General features: G+C 40.2%; 1 protein-coding gene across 3 annotated transcripts in view; it reads left to right on the forward strand.

Annotated features, from left to right (window-relative positions):
* The window catches only part of vaspb (vasodilator stimulated phosphoprotein b), a 36,474-nt gene that overhangs the window by 8,204 nt on the left and 6,800 nt on the right, over nucleotides 1–21,470 (forward strand). For all 3 annotated transcript variants that reach the window (XM_047391660.1, XM_047391659.1, XM_047391658.1), the window contains exons 2-6: nucleotides 14,209–14,380; nucleotides 16,981–17,161; nucleotides 18,259–18,325; nucleotides 20,285–20,367; nucleotides 20,809–21,077. In XM_047391660.1, the coding sequence (XP_047247616.1) occupies nucleotides 14,209–14,380; nucleotides 16,981–17,161; nucleotides 18,259–18,325; nucleotides 20,285–20,367; nucleotides 20,809–21,077 (772 nt within the window). The remainder of the gene's footprint in view (nucleotides 1–14,208; nucleotides 14,381–16,980; nucleotides 17,162–18,258; nucleotides 18,326–20,284; nucleotides 20,368–20,808; nucleotides 21,078–21,470) is intronic.

Here is a 21,470-nt window from a genome sequence, read left to right on the forward strand (position 1 = left end):
ATAGAAAACTACAAACCTTTTCACTCAACCATTAAGGTCAGTCTGGCTCACTGTTATTTTTTTTCTTCACTTTACAATAAAAGCCCCATGTTTTCAGTTGGGCCACTGTGACCTTTGTCAGCATAAAACCTGCTGGATGAAAGTTTTACAACTGTTGGTATCTGTAAAAGTAGGTTTATCTGAAAACTTTGATACAAATGAAATATAACTGGACTAAACAGGACCGGTATTTTGAGTTCATTACCATATCAAGTACCATTTTTAATTGTTTCGTGTTTATTTACGAAGACAGTTTTACCACATGATGTTTTAAAGGTACCAAAACATAAAGTTTGATTACTTGAATATATTAAAACTATGTTCAAACTAAATAGATTTTATAGATTAAGTTACACATGCCATGAGTTGATTACATAATTCAACAAGGAAATAAAGTACCGGTACTTGGACACAATAATATGCATGTCATGTCTGTGACTCTAAAGCAATGCCTGACCAGAACTGGTGTTTGTGTTATCCGTCATTCAGCCGAGGCCTTGAGGTAGCCCACCCGTAGGTCCTGGATGAAATGCCATTTACCTTCCATTGATCTCTTTTCATCATAGGTAGTTATTAGACAAACCGACGGGTTAAAGGGGATCAATTTAAATTAACTAGCACTAGCCACACTTTGCCACACAATACATACAGCTGGTAGTAACAGAGCTGAACTGGTGTGGCATTTGAGGTGGAATGTAAAATACACCCTTTCGAAGATGATTGTTGTCGTTTGTTATTTCACAGTGCCTTCTTTCCTGTCTGCACAAAGTTAACCACTGCAGCTTGGTGTTTTGTGTGAGTTACTAAAGAGGAAGTGCTTCAGAAAGGTTTGTTCTTTTTCTTGTAACTTGAAAAACACAGTCTTACACTTACTATGTGTGAAGATAAGAGCTGCATTGTGGCCTTTAAAGAAGCAGTTTGTGAACACATTTCGCCAGTTGCAATATTGGTGAATATTGCGATAACGACACGACTTGCGCTAAACAAACAAGTATTTTTGTCTTTCAGCTTAGGGTTCATAGGAAATATTGACCCAAGATGAGGAGTAGTCTATCCAACTATCTGAATCAAGAAAATAAACTGTAATATTTTGAGACAGCGTCTGAATGTATTGTGCACTTATGACAGTTAAGACAGCTTATCATGATATGCATATTGTGTTCAGTGAAATGCGATTACAACAAATTAGCAAAAGACTGTGCCGCCCTAGACTGAACCCAACCTTGCAATCTTCCACCAAAACTTTGGTAGACCCTTTGAGCTTTTTATTGAATTATAGCTAAAATCCACATTCACTTAAAACATTGATTAAATAAAATAGTGGACAATGTGCCCCTCTTTAAATCTATTAAACGGTCTTTTATGATGTAGCTGTTGTTGTGAATCAGATTGGCATTTCAGTAGCAATAGATTTCTACTTTAAATAATCGGTTTGTATTCCCCTCCAAGCTGTTCAGACTTAAAGGCTTGGTAACATCTGGAAACCATATGCTGCACTGCAACCCTCCTTTTTCCTATTGCTTTAAGCAGTCCTTTACAACTCTACCGTGTTATGGCATTCTGCTCATAGCTCAGAAAAGAATTATGGTCCGCGGTGGATTAGAACTGTACAACATGTCTAATAGTAATTGCTACTGGAGTATCAACGTACACGGCACCAAACTTGGACAACTTGGATGAAAAGAGCTATGAAAACTGAGCGAAACTGAACAGCATATTGTCATGTGACGATAACTACAGATGTTTGAACCTTCTTCCGTAGACAAACTGGGGGAGCATTATCATCTGGGTTTGACTGAGTCTGCCTCTAACATTACATTGTGAAATCAAAGCTTAATTATGGGCGTAAATGTACTGTATGGTCAGCACTGCTAATGGATGTAAAGATCCAGAGGGTTCATCTGGGGTCCACTGCTTAATGGAACGTAATGGACCCCAGTTAGTATAGCAACGGCTTTATGCTGCCGGCCATTGTTAACATTCCTATCACTCAAGTTCTTAGATCATAGCCTCTCATATCTGGGAAGATGGCGATTGCTGATGGACAGAGGGTGCATCAGAAAGAACAGCCTCACAGGAAGCCCAGTGCTTGCATTAGGCTTTGCCGCCAGCTTCCTTTAAGACTTTGACCTAGCGTGGACTCAGGGTTTATTACTACAAGGTAAAGGACATATGTAACAGAGGCCTGTCTGTTTACTGGTTCTGTTAAAAGATGAGCCCTTTTTTTTTAGTGCATCAGCTGTGATAGAAATAACCTTGTTTAATGGTGCTATTTGTTTTAGAGGATATTTATGTTTGCCTCCCCAGCATTTTCATGAGAAGTTCAGTTTAGTTTTTAAAATAATTTGTCTCCAGTAGGCATTGGCTGGTTACTGGTCTTAAAAAGTTAGCTGCAAAGCCACTAGAGCTTTCTTTCATGCTGTTCCTATGCTCTAACGTCCACACCAGAAGCAAGAAAAAGAGTTGGAGAAATATTTCCAACGTAATGAAGCCTACATTAACACAGCGCCAGCCTTTCTCCACCTCTTGCTGCATGCTGCCAGTTAGCTGGCTGAACGAAGGGTGTTAACACTGTTCTTATACGAACAGCAAAGACAAATTTGGCTGTTTAGGAACATGGACATTTATGGTCCCTGAACTAAAGGAGCACCAACCTTCACATTTATATGTTAGGGCCCCAGAATACCAGTAAAATGTGTAATTGGTATTTGATTACTCAAAATTGCATTTTGATTAACCAACCCTTTTGACTCTTAGCTTTCTTTACCATTACACAAAACCCCCGCCACTCTCTGCGAGCTTTATCATCTAAGCCACTAAAAATTATTCTTCAGGTGTTGGCCTTAAGGTAGTACCCAAATATATTATCAATAGGCAGAGTGTAAATGAATGAACCTGAAATACAGTATCCTACGAAATATTACATCCAAGCCCTCCTTTGCTTTTGCAATACTAAACACATGTATTGTGCTGCTCTATTATTGAGGTAACACTGTTTTTTGTTTTGTTTTTTTTTTACAATTGGCAAGCTGATTTAAATGAAAATCAGGTCATGTTGTACATCTTTCATTGGAATTTGTGTTAATGTGAAAGTGTGGCATTTTTACTCAGACTTATCATACAGTTATAGTCTTATATTGGCCAATGCCTGATTTCCAGTTTCAAATTAGCGAGGGTTTAGATAACTATAACGTGGCCAACGTTAACACAACCAGACCTCCATGCTGGCAGGAAGCATGACTAGGTAGGAAAAAGAATCATCTCTTGTTTAGTGGAAAGGGAAGGGGTGTACAAGTTAGGGCAGCATGAAACAGGGAGTTTTCTTCTGTAGATTCTCTCCGAAGAGGCAGGCCTTCTCCTCCTCCTCCTTTTTGGCCTGGGTCGAGAAGGATGTGCTCCGACCTGTAAAAGGAATTGAACTCCGTGCGCAGGACAGAGGTAGCTTCATTCCAAATATGGCCATCATGTTGTGGCCCAGCCCCCCCCCCCCACCCGTTGCCTGAAACACAGCCTTCACTGCATCAGAAGCAGGAAGGAATTCATCTCTGCTCTTGAAGTCGTCAAAAAAAACAAAAACAAATTGATTTTTGGCAAAACGTCTTTCACTGTCGTGCAAATGATGAGTCAGCATTCGGGAAATGCTTAGTTTTTCTGTTTTTGTTTAATCCAAGAGGTTAAAGACATCTGATTTTCATTCAAATATATTTAGAAGAGTTTAAGAATAGCTTGGATGGCATGAAGGCCTGTTTCTGTGTGGTTGATTCAGTAGCCAGCAGTGAAGGTGTGTTTGTGTTAATTTTGCAGCAAGCTGCGACCTGTGTGGGACAACACGGACATAAGGAAAATAGTATGACAGAGTGAACTCAAATTGCAAAAAGATTAAAGGGGCTTGCAGAGATCAGTGGTTTTTAAAAACGGTTAACCTGCTCTTAGATGGCAGGATAATGTACGGAAATGACTTGGTTTATTTGATTCTTACTTAAGTTTATTGCAACAAAAGCTGACTTCATCTTCAGATAAGCAAGTCATGCTTTGCTGTCCCCCCTTTTTTTTTTAATAATAGATAAATAAAAATAAAACACTCACTTCCTGTTTCTTCAAAACATACTAGTTAAGTCCATTAAATTTCCATTTGTCTTGTCAGTTTTCTGTACCTCTTTGAGTATAAATGAAAGACCAGCAGCTGCATGAGGCGAAGTTTAGTCAATGTCTGGACATTGAGCCACAAATTAACACCATGTAAGGCAGCTGTGTGCCACAAAAAAGCAACTGTATACGTTGCAGTTTAAAAACTACCCTCACAGCTCAGGGAAAGTCGATGAATATATATCCATGCAGGACTGGCAGCTGGAAACGTAGCCTCAAGGGGACTGGAGTATGGCGTAATGGCTGATGGATGACTAGGCGTAGAGTCAACCTTTGTTTGTAAGTGACTTCTGCACCCAAATACTTTACCACCATCATGATGGTCCACGGTCAGCTTGCTCCTTCTGTACCCCCTTCTTCTGCCCACATTGTGTTGTTGTTCCTTACAAATTCAATTTTTAACAAAAAAACTATTTTGGGACAATGTACTTAACCAGTGCTGATCTTTTTATTGCTCTTGGTAGTTTCAAGCATTTTGGTTGAATTCTGGGGAAAATAACATAAAGATGCTCAAATCTCACGCATGATTTAATTCTGTATTATTTTGAGCAGCGCTTATTTTTCATAGCAGCATTATTACAATCCATGCTTAAGTCTCTAAAGCACCAACAGTGATTAAGTTATAGTGGTCTCATTAGTGTTTATATTGTACTGTTTATGCAAGTCCTAATGAATGCTGCTACATGAATGGATTTTCATGATTTTTATGTTTGCTAACAGGTTCGAATTGAAAGCGGTGAATGATAAGACAAAACATTCAGGTCGATTTTTGAAGCCTTGTATTCTCATATTGAAAAAGTAGAATGATCCTATCTGTCTTAGCTAGGTTTGATCAAATTAAGCATTTCAGATTTTGAAGTAGTTTCTCAGTAATAGTTACTTAATGCTGAAACAGCAGATGTTTTCATGTTAATGCAGAGACGTCAGGTTGAAAATGATAGGTGTGCAGACTTGAGAGCGTGTTGTATAGCATGTACAAGTACTGAGAAAAGAAGGTGCACGCATGAAAACCAGAACTGGACTAAAATAATCTTTGACTAATTGCAATACTCTGACCGATTAGCCAACCACATTGACCATTTGTTGCAGCCCTAACTGTGATCTCAGTTCAGCATATTTCAGACCATGAGTGTCTGATTTCCTAGAATAGTATGCACAGTTCTAAATGAGGGGATCTGCATTTGCTTGTAATTGAAGCAAAGAGGAAACATTTCCCTCGCTTGCACAGCCTAGGCTTTGCACGAATGAACATTCATGTGCTGCGAAGTGCTGGGTTTTCCCGGGTTGCTCCTTTAGTATCACACTTCCCTTTCTCACTTATCTCGACGCCCAAATGTCCGTCTCAAACGTGACTAAACCAGCTTCACCTGCTGCCTGCCCTTCAGGTGCTGTGGTAGAAAGTGAAAGCGGCTTTCCCAACATATTCATGAATGGGTTCTCACACAACAAACCTCATTATATGACCCAGCTTATGTGCTCCTGGTTTCCATTCTCAAATCGCAAAATGTTGAACATGTTTGTCTTCCCAGCCTATTCTGCGTACTGTCAGTTCAGGAACACAGAGTTGATATTTAATAGCAAGAAGGGAGGAAATACTCTGCTCGTTTCCACAATAAAAACCTATACAGCAATTATTGTCGGTCTTTACTTTGGTTTCAAAGGGTTGTCTGATACTGTGCAAAGGAAGAAAGCATCACTATTTTTAAATCTAAAGTGTTGCACAGCTACCTAAGATGTGCTCATTTAAATGGGTTTTATATCCTTTGTTTCTTCTTCTTCCTCTGAGTTGTGCATGAATCATGACACAAAGCTGGCTGGAAACACTTGTTGGTGGACTAGTCCTCCTACTTGTTTGATTCCTCTTAACTGCCTGTTGGCTAAAACTTTAAAAAAAGAATAAATTCAGTAGGTCTGAACAAAATTAAGATAAAAGATAAGTCCCCTATTGGCCAAAACCCAGAAATTCTTATAAAGTGGTTTTTTGCTATGAACAGAGGATGCTTTTCAGACAAAGTATAGTGCCAGCGGTTTCACAGTGGGGGTGGTGTGTCCATGGGGATGTACAGAGTTTTTCTGCCCGATGCATCGTTTCACACGTCGGCCAAAAAGTTATTTTTATATTAGAGAACGTTCATCCACTACATTATTTGTATCAGAATAAAGAGAGAGCTTCTTGTCGAAGTTTGCGATTGTAGTATTGCACACAACAAAACTGCAATGGTGATTGAAATGTGATAAATTGTGCAGCTCCAGTTCTGCTGTTGTCTCATAGTTTTTCCTTTGTAAGACAATGAACTGAGCAGGGCTCTATAAGATGTTAAAAGCTTAGGGTATTATTAGGCCCGAGCAGGAAAACTGCAAGGGCCTATTGTAAAACTGCAAGGGCCTATTGTAATCGCTCGAATTCTTATTCTTTGTTTTTTCCGCTGCCTCTTTGCGGGGCAATATGGGGACTCACCAAACTTCACCCAAAATTGTCCCCCGCGTGAAATTCTTGATCCTTAATGTCGTCGTCAGTGGGCGTGACCAAACACTTAGCCACGCCCCCAAACGTGAGATAGGCCGAACCGTAAGTCGTACAGATCTGAAATTCGGCACAATGCTAGAACTCCTAAAACCAAGAAAAAAAGTATCTTGGGGGTATGTCCTAAAATGCACAGGAAGTCGGCCATTTTGGATTAAAGGCCGATTTTTGCCCGTTTTTCACTTTTACTCACCTCGAACTTTAACGAACTCCTCCTAGGGATTTTGAGCTATCGGGTTCATATTTGGTCTACATGCAGTTAAGGGATGGGGGATTAAAAGTTATCAAAATCGTGAGTTTTCGGCCATGTTTAGGGGGCGTGGCCGGGGCACGAACTTAGCGTTCGTGCCGAAAGTGAAAAATTGCAATAACCTTCCCAAAAAAATTCCAAATCACACCAAAGTTGGCAGCAAGGAGGACCTTCGGGTTCCCAACAATCCTATGGGGTCATATGCTGACATCATCAAAGCCACGCCCCCTCAGAACAGGAAGTCACTTTTTTCACTTGGAAAGTTGCCTCTCTGACCATCTTGACCCAATCAACTTGAAAGTGTGTCAGAAGACAGATAACTAGTGGGTCTAACTTCGTTTGAGGCACAGTGTCTTTTCATAAAAGGGCGTGGCCGTGGCGGCGCCGTGAATTCAGACGTCACGCCATGGCCATACGTTTGCCTCTAATTTCCACATAGATCATCTGATCTGCATCACATTCAATGTGATTGATCCTTGTCCAGTCCCCCACAAAGATCTGATGACATATTCGGTGGGCGTGGCCTAATTCGTCCACAGCGCCCCCTAGAATATTTAAAAAAATCAGCCCCAAGACATGCTTTGACCGAGGATTGTGAAATTCGGTACACATATGTCACTTCTTAGGACCTACAAAAAAGTCTCTTGGAGCATTGGTCCAAACCCCACAGGAAGTCGGCCATTTTGGATTGAAGTTGCCATTTTGACCCTGTTTTGGCTGTTTCTAACCCGCATATCTGAGCGAACCCCTCCTCCAGCTTTTGACTTAGAGACTTGAAAATCACTCAGTATACTCTTAAGGGATTGGGGATCAAAAGTTATCAAAAGCTTTTTGATACATGAAAGCATGTGGGCGTGGCCACGCCTCAAAATATGACTTCTCGCCATAAAACACTAAATTTATATAGCTCCTACAAGGAAAGTCACAGACAAATGAAACCTTCTGGGATTGATCTGCCTCTAGGCCTCAACAATATTCACTGATCAGATGCTGACATCATCGAAGCCCCGCCCCCTGAGAACAGGAAGTAGCAAGTTTTCCTTTACAGAGTCAATGTTTGATGTTCTTCACCTAATCAATGTGAAAATGTCCCAAGTAACAGATAACATGATGCTCTTAGACAGTCGACAGTACTTACTGCTTTAGCTGGAGGGTGTGAATATGATGGCGTGGCGAATTCTGATGTCATACGTTTGGCTCTAAATTACACATGCATGGTCCGATTCACTCCAAACTGAATATGCTTGATCTTTGTCATCCCCCAAACAGCTCTATTGGATTACATTTAAATTTGGATCAATAGCGCCCCCTAGGACACTTCAAGGGCTATATCTCCCTCACACATCATCGGATCCACTTGAAATGTAGTATACATGATCATGAGTTAATGATTGACATTTTGACACAGTCAATTGATGATGTCGTTTTAGCCCCACCCACAAACAAACAAGTGAGTGCAGCTTCCATCTGGAAGGTCAGATTTACTCGAAATTTTGAATGCTTTTTGCCAGACTGAAACTCTGCATGACTGAAGATAATATGACATGTTGCTCAAAGTGCCACCTACTGGCGACGTATTGAAGTGACGCGGTGTCATCGTATGTGGCGTGTAGGAGGCGATGCCAGGCTCCAGCAGTCGCTCAACAGCCTGAGTTGCGCTGAGGGGTGCGAGGGCCTTCAAAGCTGCTTGCAGGTTTCTAGTTTATAATTATTATTTTTCAAAACTTCTCCACAACTTCATCCCTGACCTGTCTGCTATGCTTCTTTTTCTTTTGTCTCATTTGTCCATTAATCTTCACTAACAACCCTCTGAGGCCTTTTGAAGAACAGCTGGATCTATACTGAGTAACAATTACCAACAGACCGACTCCATTTAATGACCAGGTGACTTCTGAAGGCAGTTGATTGCGCTTATTTTTATTCAGGGAAATCAGAATAAATCTGGCTGAATACAAACACACAGCAAGCTTATTTTTATTTGTCAAACCGTTTTGACACCTGTCTATCACATGATCTGTCTCATTAAATACCAGTAAAATACAGTGACATTCATAGTTGTAATGTGAAGTTCAAGGGGTGTTAGAACCTCTAGCAACACACTCTATGTTGCACCAAAATGGAACAGATCTCTGCAAGGATGCCATCAAAAGGCCTTTTGTTTGCACCGGTTTTATGTTTCCTGAAACAGTTTTCATTTGTAAAGAAAGAGGTAAAACTGACAGAGGGAGCATCAGGTAAGAGGGGTAAGAAGATGAGGGAAGAAACAGAGCCACGGGGCCTGACTGTACTGTCCATCTCATTTGGAGAAAAGCTCTGACAGCACAGCCTTACAGACATTTTCTACAGAGCACCTGTTCCAGCTGTGCACTGTGGTCCCCCCTCCCCCAATTAACTGAAGGGACTTGCTCTGGCTGTGGTTAAAAGACAATAAAGACTAAATTAAATAAGGACACAGGATACATATAACCCTGCCGATTTCTTTTTCTGTAAATAAAACTTCTGTTTTAAATAGTTTTAAAAGCTCTTGTCTACGTCTGTCAGTCTGAGAGCTCTCTGTGCTTAGGAGAAAATCTCTTGAGTCAACTGTTTCACAGCTACCCTCGATCATGAACCAGTGGTCTTGGCTTAAGGAAGTACAAAAAATAGACTCTTTATCACTTTGCCTGCGGGGAGTTATTCCACTGTTAAACCAGATTCCTGCGAAGGCCAGTCACGCGCCCCCCTGCAGCCTGTTATACCCGGCAGGCAAGGTCAGCACGGACACACATGTTGGCAAGGGGACAGGCGCGAGGGTGTGCACAAGTCCATGTCTTCATGCATGAGTGCCACTTAGCGTTTTAGAGTCTCAGTGTCCTTAGTTGTATCAATAATGCAGCTGGCCGCTCAGACTCGCTCCTGAGCCTGTGCTTTCTCTGCCATTAAATATGCATCTATTTCCCAGTCCGGTGTGTCTCTCCCCTCCCAGTTCCCATAAACCTTCGCTGGAGGTACATGGGAACAAACCAGGGAACATCACAGTTTTACTGTATGTTTCATGTAGGTTTTATTCTGCAAAAGTTTATTTCTGTTAAAGATCAGCCTGCCTAATGAACAAGATGTTCTCCGCTGAGGGATTTAGATTCCCAGAAAGTTTTGGATATTTTTAAGTTTTCCGGCACTTTTTTTTTTTCATACCTCTATTTCAAAGAATGATTTTCAAAAGATTTGTTAATGTCTTTAAGTTTTATTCAGCAAAGACCACCAATTACATAAAAAAATGAGTAAGGCAAAATAAAACATGAAAGCCAAAGGTTGGACGATAAATCAGTCTCTTAGTGGATTGTAAATCATTTCTGTCATTCTCTACAAATTCTCAGTTGACCACCAGTAAAGAAAAAATCCAATCGCACAACATGAACAAACAAGCTGACAACCACTATATTGTGTTTACGTGTGCATGTTAAAAACCTATAGCGTCATTGTCTGAACACTGTTTATCCTCCTAAATATGTGACCTTTGGCAGGTTACAAAAAGCTCTCACAGAGCGAGTAATACGGAATTGATTTTGCTTCAGACAAGTCAGCTAAGGGCAGAAAGAAGGAAGACCTTGTGGTATGCTTTATCAGATTTATGTATACTGGTGCACTCCCAACTATGGGTGCATGCGATTTAGCAAAGTAAAATGCAAGCAAACTTGACTGCAGATTCAAGATGATGCGACGCCCTGAAAGCTAGGAAGGATGTGCATGTGGTCGAGACAGGAAATATGAGATTTCATACGTTTTGTGAAACAAGACAAAACTATTGCAGAATTAACTCCCCTCCGCACAGTCACTCATATTCCCATTAGAATGAATTCATTTTGACATCATTATGAAGACTGAAATCGATCATTATTGAAAATAAATTTTCTTCCCCCTATCACCAACATGTATGTTCGTTCAAAGAAATTGTGTAACATCAACAGCTTTATCATTCTGTTAAAGGAGAAACATTTAGTTGCTTTTGAGGTTATCTCTTCCACATCTTCCTTTAGACATGAAAGTGAAAGACAGAAACTCTTTGCTTCTCTAATTCCTGCTGGTTTTAGGCCAAGAAACTCATCAACTAGGTTGATGGCTAGAAAGTAATGGCTGAAATTAAGACAAAAACCAGGAAAATATGTAATAATGAAACTATTGTTTAATATTGTGATGAAAGGATTGATTATGGTTACCCACAGTTCCCTAACACTTTACTCTCTTTACATTATACAGAGTCTCCACTGTTCCCTGAGGGCATTAGCATCTTAGTTACTAAAGTATACCTGAGGTGTGGGGCAGTGGAATTCAAATGGCACAATATATTATCAGTATGCAGATTGGGAAGGCATGAAACCTGAAACATGGTAATCCACCACATATTGCATCCAAATAGTCCTTAGTGAATGCAACACTGCAAATACTGATATTGTGAAAACAAAATGTGATTCATTATATTGTGGAGCTCTAGCTGTAATAAATACTCAAAGTTGTTAAGTGCGACAACTGTGACATGTATAGTTTAAAGAAGTTTTCTCTGGGAGATTTTTATGCTTTCTTGTGGTTGTGATTCCCAGATAGGTAAACTGGTGTTTCACTGTTTTTAAGGGGAGGTCAGATGTCTCCAACTTCTTCATTTACAAAGTTAACTTCTCTGCAAATGTAATTTATAATCTAAAAAGTAATCACTCTGTGTAGCTAATGAGAACACAGAAGGAAGAGACATATGGGGATTTTATGTTCCAAATGAACTCTCTGAATGTCCCGAAAGCGCTCAGGTCATCGGAGAGTTTTTATACGTATATGCAATAAAAGAAGCCCAAAGGGCCGCTCTTACAACCAGGTCATACCATGACAGACCATATTTGTGTGTCAAACGTTTAGCTAATGTAAATCTGCTGATGTTATGTTTAAAAAAAGGGATCCTTCTATATTAGATCAATTTAGGTCTGAGTGGGTTATTTATGCAATCTGCTGGATTCCATCTGATAGGTAGGCAAATGTACTCATAGTGTTATTGTTATTTAAAAAAAAAGTCAAATGTAACTCCTTATTCGGTGACATTTGTGTCAACTCTTAATGGCAAGCTTGCCGTATACGATAACACACCTAGTGTTTCAGGTAAAGCTGTTTTAATCTGTCTTAAAAATCATTAAATTGAACCATCAAGATGTGCTTTGGCGAGTCTGAACAGGGAGGAGAAGGTTTCAATACTCCACGACTGTGGGCACGCTGTAAGGCAATAACAGGAAGGGGCTTGATGTTTATATAATGCTCATTTCTGATTTACAGCAAATGCAAAACTATCTGCTGCATGGAAAACAGATTTGAAAACTGCTGCTCACTGCAGCTTCTGGGAGTCAGCATCTGAGCATTTCCTGGCTTAGATTCAACACTTCAGATGTTATACAACTTCATAAATTCATAATTCTCATGTGTTTGATTTAGTTGTGTTGTTGGCACCTGAGCCAGATAGGCTTTATCAGTAAATACCAGCTAGATTCATTAGTCATTAACTCGTAGGAAAATGTAGCACCACTGTATTTCTGGAGGCCTTGATTGCCCAGGCTGGAGCAGTCCTTATTAGGTAGTGCAGGCAGCAGGAAGTGGGTTGTGTCTTTGGTGCTTTGTCAGAGGAAGTAGCAGATTGTATCAAGGGTGGGACAGATGGATGGAGAGGGGGAAGAGATGGATTAGGAGACTGTGGGGAGAGCCTGGGAAGCAATCAAGGAGATGAGGGGGAGGAATTATAGGAAATTGGAATGGATGGTCAGCCACTTTTTGCCCCTCACTTTCAATCCTCATCCCCCTTTCATGTTATAAAGATTACCCATATTCCTTATGTTATTTAGATTTATTAGGTAATTGGTTTCTGGTTGCTGAACATTAATCTTAAAATTTAAAGATAATACAGACCATATGACTTAATGAAAGTTGTATTTAACAGAATTTAAATTAGAAGTATTTTTTGTTTTGTTTTTCCTATTTGATAGAATGCCATAAGTACACAAAACTACAGTGATTGTAGATTCTGCCTGCAGAAAGCCATGCATAAATATTTAGTTGCTAGTCTAAGAGCACAAGCAACTGTGTTCTTACCATCTATGGCGATGATGTAAGGCAGGTGGAAGATTCCAGCACCTTGTTTTGTTTGCCGACGCTCTGCACAGCTTCCTGTCTTTGTCGTTCCCCATTGTTTTCTTACCTCCTCCTTGTTTTGGATGAAACCAAACAGGTTTTCCTGCACAAATTTGCACTTTGCAGCATTTTAGTTTTATTTTTCTACACATACCACACTGAAGCTCACTCATTCTACACCATGTGCGTCAGCTTATGAATATGGTAGCTTTGTTTTTGTTAGGACCTGAATTAACTGGCAGAAGGACTCTGCTGGGACGTTCTAGGGCAGGTGAAAAATGAGGACAAACTGGTCCTGACAGAAACTGGTTTTGTTTAGAATCCAGTGTTTTTTCATTCGTTTGTCCATCCGGTGTCTCCAGTTCCTGTTCTCCCTCCCTTAGGTCTTTACTTTTTCTGTTCCGGCTGCTTCTCAGAATCGCTGCATTCAGTATAAAGAATTTTAAAACGAAAGTCTAAAATTTAGATATAAAGATATCCTGAACAGCTACAGTACTACAAATCTCGAGGACAAAATAAATGACTGAATCAAAATAGAGGGCTGAAAGAAAATAGATGTTTAAAGGAAACAAGAACATAGAACTGCAGGGGTCAGCAAAGTGTGTTTGTGCGTGTGTTTGGTGCATTGCTTCATCGGTTACAAGTAATGAAGATCATTGACACATCTTAAAATGTTTACAAAACTTCTTCTGTGTACATAGAAAATGACACTTCTATAACGTGTAATGTATCCAGCGAAGCTCCTCTTGTTTAACAGCTAAACAGGATGAGGATCGCTGGATAACACATCCTTTACTATTTAGAGTAGGTATGTATTAACAGTGGTCCATTTTCATTTATTTTTTTATGTATTGAAGTAATTTCCACAGAACTGCTGGAAACTGGAATCACTGTCTCATTAGATTATCGTTTTCTAGGTTCTTTTAATTTTAGATTCTGTGTAGATTAGAGATGAAAATTATTATTACTTAAAAGCTCGTGTTAAAAATCTACAACTTGCATCCTAAATTAACTATTTGTGTTCTTGCTCAGAGCCTTATTCTGCTAAGACTCATCCACCATGCTGAACATTCATTCTGTGTCCTGTTTCCTCTTCTCCTGTGTTCTGCAGTGAGTCAAGTATTTGCCAGGCTCGGGCCACTGTGATGATCTATGATGATGGGGGTAAAAAGTGGCTCCCAGCAGGTTCTGGAGCCCAAGCCTTCAGCAGAGTCCAGATCTATCACAACCCCACTAACAACACCTTCCGGATAGTCGGGCGCAAGATGCAGGCGGACCAGCAGGTACGGTTTTCAACGACAGGCTGACCGCATGTCTGGCAAACAAGATATGTTAGGGGTTCATCTGTCTAGAAATATGTCTCTCTGGGTGGGGTGTGTATGTTTCATCTGGGTCATCCATCAGGTCCTGCAGACCCCAAGGGTCCCATAGGGTATCTAAGTAAGCAAATATGAAACTGTTTGTTTTGTACCCAGGCATTGAGGCTGATTTTGTTTTTCTTTTCTTTTTTTGACCACTGGTTTTGTAAACCTCTGACCTATTGATTCATTATTTATTGTGTGACCAGATATCATTTATAGTGGGATGTAGAATATAAAGTTTGATTTCTGCACTATATAATTTGAATTCTAAACACTTTAGTGATCCTGAGTGGTGTGTTCACTGATCAGAAAAAAAAATGTTGTTTGTTTCTGCCAGGCTGAACACAGATCAGTAACAGAGGAGCAAAAAATCGGCTGATTCCAGTCACCAGACAACGTCTCAGTGTATCTCTAGAACAAGCATTTGAATTTAATGCTTATTTAAATACATTTTTATGAACATATTGCATGATTGACAGTTACCCAGCATCATATCCATAACAGGGATGGCTAATTACACTTATTTACCAAAAATGTTTTGGATTGGTATAAACTGCATCATCCATCCAGTAGGCATGTGTGGTCCGTCCAGTGACTTGTGGCTCTGCCCTACTAATTTTTGTTTATTAAGAAAATAAATAAATACTTTAGTTAATATTTATATAACAGGCACAAGAAATTCTAATGATTTTATCCAATTAAGTTTCTTTTAATAAATCTTAAAGGCAAAAAACACCAGGTGCTTTTTTTACTGCCATCTTCAATGTAGGACTACCGCTTTTTTTGCTGTGAGTCAGCCTTTGTACATGCTCAGAGACAGAATGTCCAGAGTTGAAGTTGATACATCGCATTTACCGCTAGAGCAAAAAAACAGCAGTCAGACACTCGGCTGATTCTGCAATGCCGGCATAGACTGTGTAAGCACACAATGACCTGTCAAAGGGGACCAGTAGCAGGTTAACAAGGACACATTTTTCACCACTCTGTGAGAAGAATGTAATATTTTTTATACTTATACTATATATTTTATTTATAGTATATACTATAGTATTTATAGTATATTTTATACTTTATACTATAGGTCTGGAGATGAAATACAAAACAGATATAATGAACCCAAATGCTCTATAATTTTTGTAAGAATATATAAAATAAAGTTATGTTAAAAGCTGTGCACTGAAGACAGCCACTAGAAAAAGATTCAGCCAAAGCACCACATAATAGAAAACATTCCAATTAGTAACACGATGGCCGTATGGTAAATGATGAGACCCCTAAAGGAAGCCAAAGAGAACAAAATGTTCATCAAAACATCCAAAATTTCCTTTATCAAAGAATTTTTTTTTGTCCAAGTTCAGACTTTTGAGTCTTGTGCAAACAGTTTTCATCTTGGGCATGACGTTGCCCTTCAGACAAAGATGGTTCAATGCCATTAACTCTCCACACTGTGGTTCCCCTGCAGATAAAAAGTGTTCCAAGTCTAAAAGCTGGGTAAAATTGACTTTGGGTGGGTCTATTCTTGACTTAAACCTTTTTTTTTTTTTTTTTTATTCCCCTGCTGCAACAAAGCCTCTCTCCTTCTTTAAACATTCAGCACGCTGAAGTGTTCCCTGGAGACAAGTCTTAAAGTGGATGATGTTTCCTGTGAGATAGTTAGCCTGGTCAACCATTTCCTGTGACAATTAAAAAAAAAAGAGGCCTGATATCATGGAAGGTCTCTATATTTGTCTCTATTGGGATGTGTGATTAAAAACAGCAGGGGGTAAATTTTAAGATTAAATATTGCAGCTTTTTTTGTTTGCTTCCTCTGTTCTTGCCTTCAGAACACAAAAGATGTCAAGGTCTCTCTTTTTATCCTGGTTGACACGGTCCTCATCACAGCTGCTTTGTGTTTTTGCATTTTGATAACATTTGGAGTAGTTTTGGTAAAATCATACTGTCTGCGGTGGCGGCTGACCTTGCCGTCTGCTGTTTTTCAGTGCGTGCTGATGTTCACGCTGACAGGGTATCCTCTCCTCCCCTCTGCCCCACTGGAATTCAGCAGCTTTTAAACAAATACTGAAAAGGCCTGTCAGCACATTCAAGCGACACTCTGAGTGCAGAACTTTTTTTCCCAGACTAACGGGCTTCGTGCCACCTGCTGAGTGGAATATAACCCAGAAGGACCCATTAAAAAAATAAAGAGCACAGCTTTATGTTAGGCGTTAGCTGGGATGTGGTTTCATGAAGTTTTCTTGTAAAGGATGCATCTCCCAGATGCAACCGGTGTTAAATGTATTTCGGACATGTATTATAAACATTGAAACATCTGGATCTAGTTGTTTTATAAGGGACCTACTTATGCAATAAAGAACGGACATGTTAAAGCGTCTGGATGGACCTTAAAGGTGCTAAAGGCATTTTTCCACAATCACAGCTGTCTTCGAACTGTCTGTATTTCTTTGAAAAACTGATTCTTACAACTGAAAGTTCAGACTTTGCTGATTCTCGTGGACTAATCGCTCACTATCTCTCATCCTCAGGTGGTTATAAACTGTCCAATTGTAAAAGGACTCAAATACAACCAGGCTACACCCAATTTTCACCAGTGGCGAGATGCCAGACAAGTGTGGGGGCTCAACTTTGGTAGCAAAGAAGATGCTACCCTGTTTGCCAATGGCATGGCTCACGCTGTGGATGTCCTCAACTCCATGGCAGATGCAGGTAAATCACTTCTCACTCGAGTCTTTGGGTCCCGTTCAGACCAGGCAGCAACGTCCATTCTGGCTGATTTAAATAAAAGTGAACTTCACTAAGCATGGCCCTTGTGAAGCAGTTTGTGCACTCAAACGAGGAATTTGACAAAACAGTTTTTTTTTTTTTTTTGTTTTTTTTTTTACTGAAAGAAAAGGTCATGGTTGAACTGGTGCAAATAGGCACTCTGACTGTTAAGGGTTCGTCAGAGAGACAGCCTGGGGGAAGAAACTGTTTCTGTGGCCGTTGGTTTTTGTAAATAGCGTTCTGTGGTGCCGACCTGAAGGTTAAAGTCTAAACTCCTTGTGACCAGAACATGTGGGATATGCAGAGTCCAGAGAAAGGGTGGTTCCTAGGAACTTGATGTAATTCACAGGAGTGACTGTTGTTGAGGATAGTTGTGGGGGTCCACCATCGTCTCCACGGTCTCGAGCAGGTTAAACTCCAGGTGGTTCTGACCACACCAGTGGACCAGCCGATCCACCTCCTGTCTGTTTGCTGGCTCATCACTGTCCTGGACCGGACCATCGGATTCTGCTTATAAATTTCTGACGTGGTTAAAAAGTACTGAGAAAAGACTTCCAAGAAAGTGCATCTAACTGTGAGCTCAACATAACCTTGATTAAAAAAAAAAAAAAAAGCTAATTAGTTAATAATAAGACACCGGTGCTTTGGTCTTGCCCATGCTGTTGTCACCGTTAAAAAACCTTTGTTTTGTCTTCCAGAGTGTTGTGTATTTAAGTTTTAGCATGATAGCTATGCACCCTCCTAAACCTAACTAGCTATGCAGTTTATGCAGTCGCATTTACTTCCTATTTCATTAAGTGTTATCCATAATAATGCCACTGTATTAAAAATGAATGTGTTGCAAAAGCAGAAGCACGCTTCACCCAGTCACGTCTGTTTGCAGACTTTGCACTCTCTGCAGCACAAGTGTGTACAGATGGAAAAGCACATGGGTAGTAGCATTATAGCACTGCAATAAAGCAAATTTATGGCACCTATAAAAGCAATTTACTAAAACACTTTAAAGCACACTGAGAATATTTTCCATCATGTTTTCGCAGGTTATGCCACTCTGCCCCGCCCAGTGTCAAATGGACCTTCTCCTGAAGAGATCGAACAGCAGCGGAGGTATATGGAGACTTCCCTCTGAACCCATTGCATCTTTACTTTACTTATTGCAGAAATACTATTGTAGCTGTGCTACCCACTAGATGTTTATTTGCTCTCAGTGAGGAAATTAATAAGTCCCCAGTTTGTGACAATCTGAATTACACTGACTGGTTTCTGTGCTCAAGATAAGGAGCAGATTTGTGAGAATATTATTTTATCAGCTCCTCAGAAGGGTGTTGTCCACTCGGGGACCGTTTCAGTCTGTTTCCCGACCAGAGCAAACCACTTTCTGGGTTTTTAGTCAAGCTGGCTTGGCTTTGCAGTCGTCCAGTTGGCACCGTTTTGCGCACAGGCATATGTGGAGGATTTGCCAGAATTAAGCAGACACTGCTAAACCCTCAATCAACCCTTGAGTCAGGTTAAAGGTGAAGCAGACAGCAAGCCTCTCGCATCTACCGCTGGAGAAACCTGTTGAGGTGACTTCATGCATGCCTGCATAGAATAGGATTTAACCTGCTAATCTCAATTAGCCCAGAAAGGTGCACAGTGACCACAGGGAGTGTCTGACAAATTAGTAGCTGTTCCATTTGCTGCTGGCATTTTGAGGCTTAGTGAGCTTTTTAAAACCTCTGACCTCCAACAGCGATGCAGGTGGTTGTGGAGGATTAAAAAAAAGATTCTTATCATTCCAAACATAATTCACAGAATTTGTTCTGTGATAGAATGAAAAATGCAGCTTTAAGTTACACCAGCGCCGGCTGCCTGTGTGCATATGCTTGGTCCTGTGCGTTAGGAGTGTTTATAGACATGGTTTGCATCTTGTTCTGAATATAGGTGGGATGCAGAGTGGTAGCTGTGAAGAGGAGGGGGCACTAATCTTAAGCTGAGTTATGGGGTTATAAACTGACCACACTTTTGTAATGTCCTGTAGAGCAACCACATGTTAAAATAAATTTGTATCCAGGGTTGTTTTGAAACAAACACTTGTGCAGCTGCGAGGCTAACACTAATCTAAAGATAACTAAGCTACTCTTTCAGCTGAATATTAGAATAAAGTCCTGAACCTAACCCATGTTTTTAGGGGGAGTTTAATTTGGTTTTATAATGTCAAAAATCTGTTTGAAATGTGTAAAACATCTTTTTTAATGTTCTAAAAATCTGCTGAAGGGGCACAGATCAAAAATTTTCAGCTAAACGTAAACAGTTGTCACTTATGAAATAGTGCGTAGTTAAAGTTAAATGCTGAAAAAAGGTCCAGGCTACCTGACTTGCTAAATGACACTGGCCTCTTGTAGTAGATTTGTCAACAACCTATTCATATTTCATTGGAGACTTCTGGAAGACATCTCTTATCAGAATATCTCAAAAACAGTGGAACAGCAGTAAAGATTGTGAACACATTCCACTTACATCTTTTATGAGTAAACTAAAAAAGATGATTCATATTGTTGCTGTGTTGTAGTATGATCCATTGCATTAGCTTATAGAGCTTAAAATCATACTCTAAAGTCAAATGTCATCATTTTGTTCAAGGGATGCAGATATAACGTCTCATAAGGGCAATTAGCTCACTTAAATTAGAAACATTGTTACAGGAAACCTTTTTGGACACTCAGTTTTGCTTTTTATGCTGAATCAGTTGTGTAAATGTCATACAGTGCCTTGCAAACAAATCCTAACCCCTTGACCTATTTCTTTAATGTTGCATTGATTTTGTGATGAATCTAAAGTCATGGGTAGTTGTGAAGGGGAAGTCATGGGATACATTGTTATGAATTTGATTCAGTCTGAGAATTGTGATAGGAGGAAGGTCGACAAAAAAGCTGAACTTTGTGGCGTACGTTCAGATCATTTGATCTAACTACACAGCACACCGCACTAGAGCTGCACAAAATATTAAATTACAATCGTTGCAATATCAATAGGTTCATTATTGCAAGAGTAAAGTACGGATTTACCAAAGGTGTGTGTTGACAGGTTGGAGCAGCAGAGGCTTGAACAACAGGAGAGAGAGCGGCAGGAGAGAGAGCGGCAGGAGAGAGAACGACAAGCCGCTGCAGGTCAGGAAACACCTGGTCGGCTGAAAATGATTGTATTTAACCACAAAAGGCTCCAGTCTCTACAAGACTATTTAATATCTTCCTCGATTAAAGCCAGGTTTATGCTGAACAAATTGTGTTGTGTTAATCTGATTTCAGTGACTTTTTATGAGATTTTGCTGCATTTGATTAAAATTTGTTGATTCCTTTTCTAGTATTTGATTGTTTGTTGCATCTGATTTAAGGGCAACTAAAATATAATTTTTAGAGGAGATGTCAGAGAAGTAACCCGTCAAAGCCACTGTTGCCACCATATCCTGTAAGGGGTGGAAATACGTTTTTCCACCTTTATCCTTTATGTCAGGTTTCTTTTGTTTTTTTGGGAAACATGACATTTTTTCAGTGGATCATCTTTGTTAAAAAGGTATTAAATTGTTGGTGATGGTCTCCGTCTTTTTTCAGTCCAAATCCCTCCAGCTCCACCAATGGCCCCTGGAGGTGCAGCTCCTCCTCCTGCTCCTCCACCACCCCCCGGGCCTCCCCCAGCTGCAGGCATCCCTCCTCCTCCGGGACCACCTCCCACGGGACCGCCACCAGCTCCACCACTGCCTGCTTCAGGTGGAGGAGGTGGAGGAGGTGGCGGAGGAGGCGATGATGGCGGTGGAGGATTAGGAGGAGCTGGAGGCTTGGCGGCTGCCCTTGCAGGAGCTAAACTCCGCAAAGTTTCCAAGGTTAGTGTCAGATGTTATCGTTTGTACTATTTTTATTGAGTGAATTAAATTTCTACACAACCAAGACGAAATCTCTGCTACAGTATGAACCAGATGTTGACATACACTGTATAAAAAGACGCTTCACTTTAAATCAGACTAAACCTTTCTTGTTTTAGATGAGTTTATTCGAGAGAACATAAAATAATTATTTTATCTTCAGGTTCAGAAGTTTACATAATTCTACCCAATACTAAGGAGATGCAACTTTAAACTCCATGAGTTTCTCACAATAGTTTGCTGGAATTTTGGGCTATTCCTCCAGACAGAACCGGTGTAACTGAGTCAGGTTTATAGGCCACATTGTTTGCACACCTTTTCAGCTCAGCCGACAAGTTTTAGAAGGGACTAAGA

The sequence above is a fragment of the Girardinichthys multiradiatus genome, chromosome 18 (genome assembly GCF_021462225.1).
Source record: "Girardinichthys multiradiatus isolate DD_20200921_A chromosome 18, DD_fGirMul_XY1, whole genome shotgun sequence".
NCBI lineage: Eukaryota > Metazoa > Chordata > Actinopteri > Cyprinodontiformes > Goodeidae > Girardinichthys > Girardinichthys multiradiatus.